At 40.5% G+C, this 1,509-nt stretch overlaps 1 protein-coding gene across 1 annotated transcript; it reads right to left on the bottom strand.

Annotated features, from left to right (window-relative positions):
* Positions 1–612: 612 nt before the first annotated feature.
* LOC104506482 (short-chain dehydrogenase/reductase family 16C member 6-like) lies at positions 613–942 on the bottom strand (the record flags this gene model as incomplete). The annotated part of the gene is made up of 1 exon (XM_010147443.1): positions 613–942. A coding segment is annotated over exon 1 (330 nt), but the record flags the coding sequence as incomplete, so codon positions are not given.
* Between the last annotated feature and the right edge of the window lie 567 nt (positions 943–1,509).

Here is a 1,509-nt window from a genome sequence, read left to right as displayed (position 1 = left end):
AAAAAAAAAAAGTAGTTTACAAAGTGTAGACCAACACAGCAGAAGAATGTAATTTAAAATGGAGTCCTTCTCTTCCTTACTTTCCAGCTAGATTGACCAAAAAATAAACTGAAGCTGAATCATCAATCTGACTGCAGACCCGCCATGTCCTGATCATATTTCTGAAACCATTACACCCCGCATCACCCTTACAGAACTACAGTTTTCTAAACAAATGGACAAAGAAAAGGAAACTGCCCTTACAATTTCCACAGGGTTTTTAATTTTTTCTTTTTATTTCTTGATATCTTAGAGAAATTTTTAAGCCTAAACAAGCCAACACATGGATCTAACCTCTGCTACATCAAGTATGTTTTACCAAAGAAGTTACCATCTCACAATGAAGACTGTAAATGGATAAATCTTGACAGAACAGATTAAACCCAGTTACTTTATTGTGCACATAGTTTAAGTTCCATCTAGAAGCTACTTGTCCCAAAGAGAAAGTCATTGTCCTACATGATCATTTCCATTCAGTGAATAGTACAGTTTCTAAAAAAAACCCACTCCAATTTCAATAGCATATACTATTAAAAAGAAGAAAAAAATCAGAAACCAGAGGCTGTACCTTACCTGGTCTGCCTGTTCATAGACCTCCTCCCTGTTGCTGCAGTCACAGTGGTAGGCAAACACACGCGTAGCTCCATTTTGTTGGGCTAATCTGCTTGTTTCCATGTTACCTTCATCATCAATGTCCCAAAGAACCAAGGTTGCTCCCAAAGGAGCAAAACGTAAGGCAATCTGCCTTCCAATCCCATTTGCGGAGCCAGTAATAAGCACTATTTCCCCAGCGACAGATTTTTTACATCGAGGAAATAGGAATAAGATTAAATTCTCAAAAAAAATATTAAAAAATAATTTCAGTAACTGCAGTATCTTCAGGATGCTTCTGAAGTTGAACATGATTTGATTTTTCCAGGCAGAAACACTGTCTTTCTGTTATACAAACGCAGAAACACAATACGTTACTGGCCCTTCAAAACACGGAGCTATGGACTAAAAACCAAGAAACTGACTTTCAAACAGCTATTTCATCCACATTGTTCTCTTGTGCAGGTAGAAAACACGTTACCAAAGACTCGTTTTGTGAAAGCTGCTGGCTTCTGACTAGGATTAAAGGATCTTCGGCTAGATCCTACGTACCCGCTGTTTGGCTCCAGCTTCCATCCCCGTTTTTAGACAGGTTGAGTAAGATGCATTTTATACGTGTTGCTGTAGGGTACTTTGTTTCCATAGCAAGGTGATATTAGCCGAATAAAAAGATATGGAAAACACTGGTGTGATATCAACCTTGGGAAGGAAGGTGTCCTTAGCAGGTAATGGGACCTGCTGTTTCCCAAAGCGGGCGATGGGAACCTCCTCGCCCCCCTGTGCGTTTCCCAGTGCCGTACAGCCCAAAGTCCGCAACGTATTCTCGTCTGAGCAAGTCACAGGGACAAGCGTGGCCCTGTGAGTTACCAGCCGTGGTTT

This window comes from Eurypyga helias, unplaced genomic scaffold (genome assembly GCF_000690775.1).
Source record: "Eurypyga helias isolate BGI_N326 unplaced genomic scaffold, ASM69077v1 Scaffold45202, whole genome shotgun sequence".
NCBI lineage: Eukaryota > Metazoa > Chordata > Aves > Eurypygiformes > Eurypygidae > Eurypyga > Eurypyga helias.
This window is presented reverse-complemented; position numbering and strand designations above follow the sequence as displayed.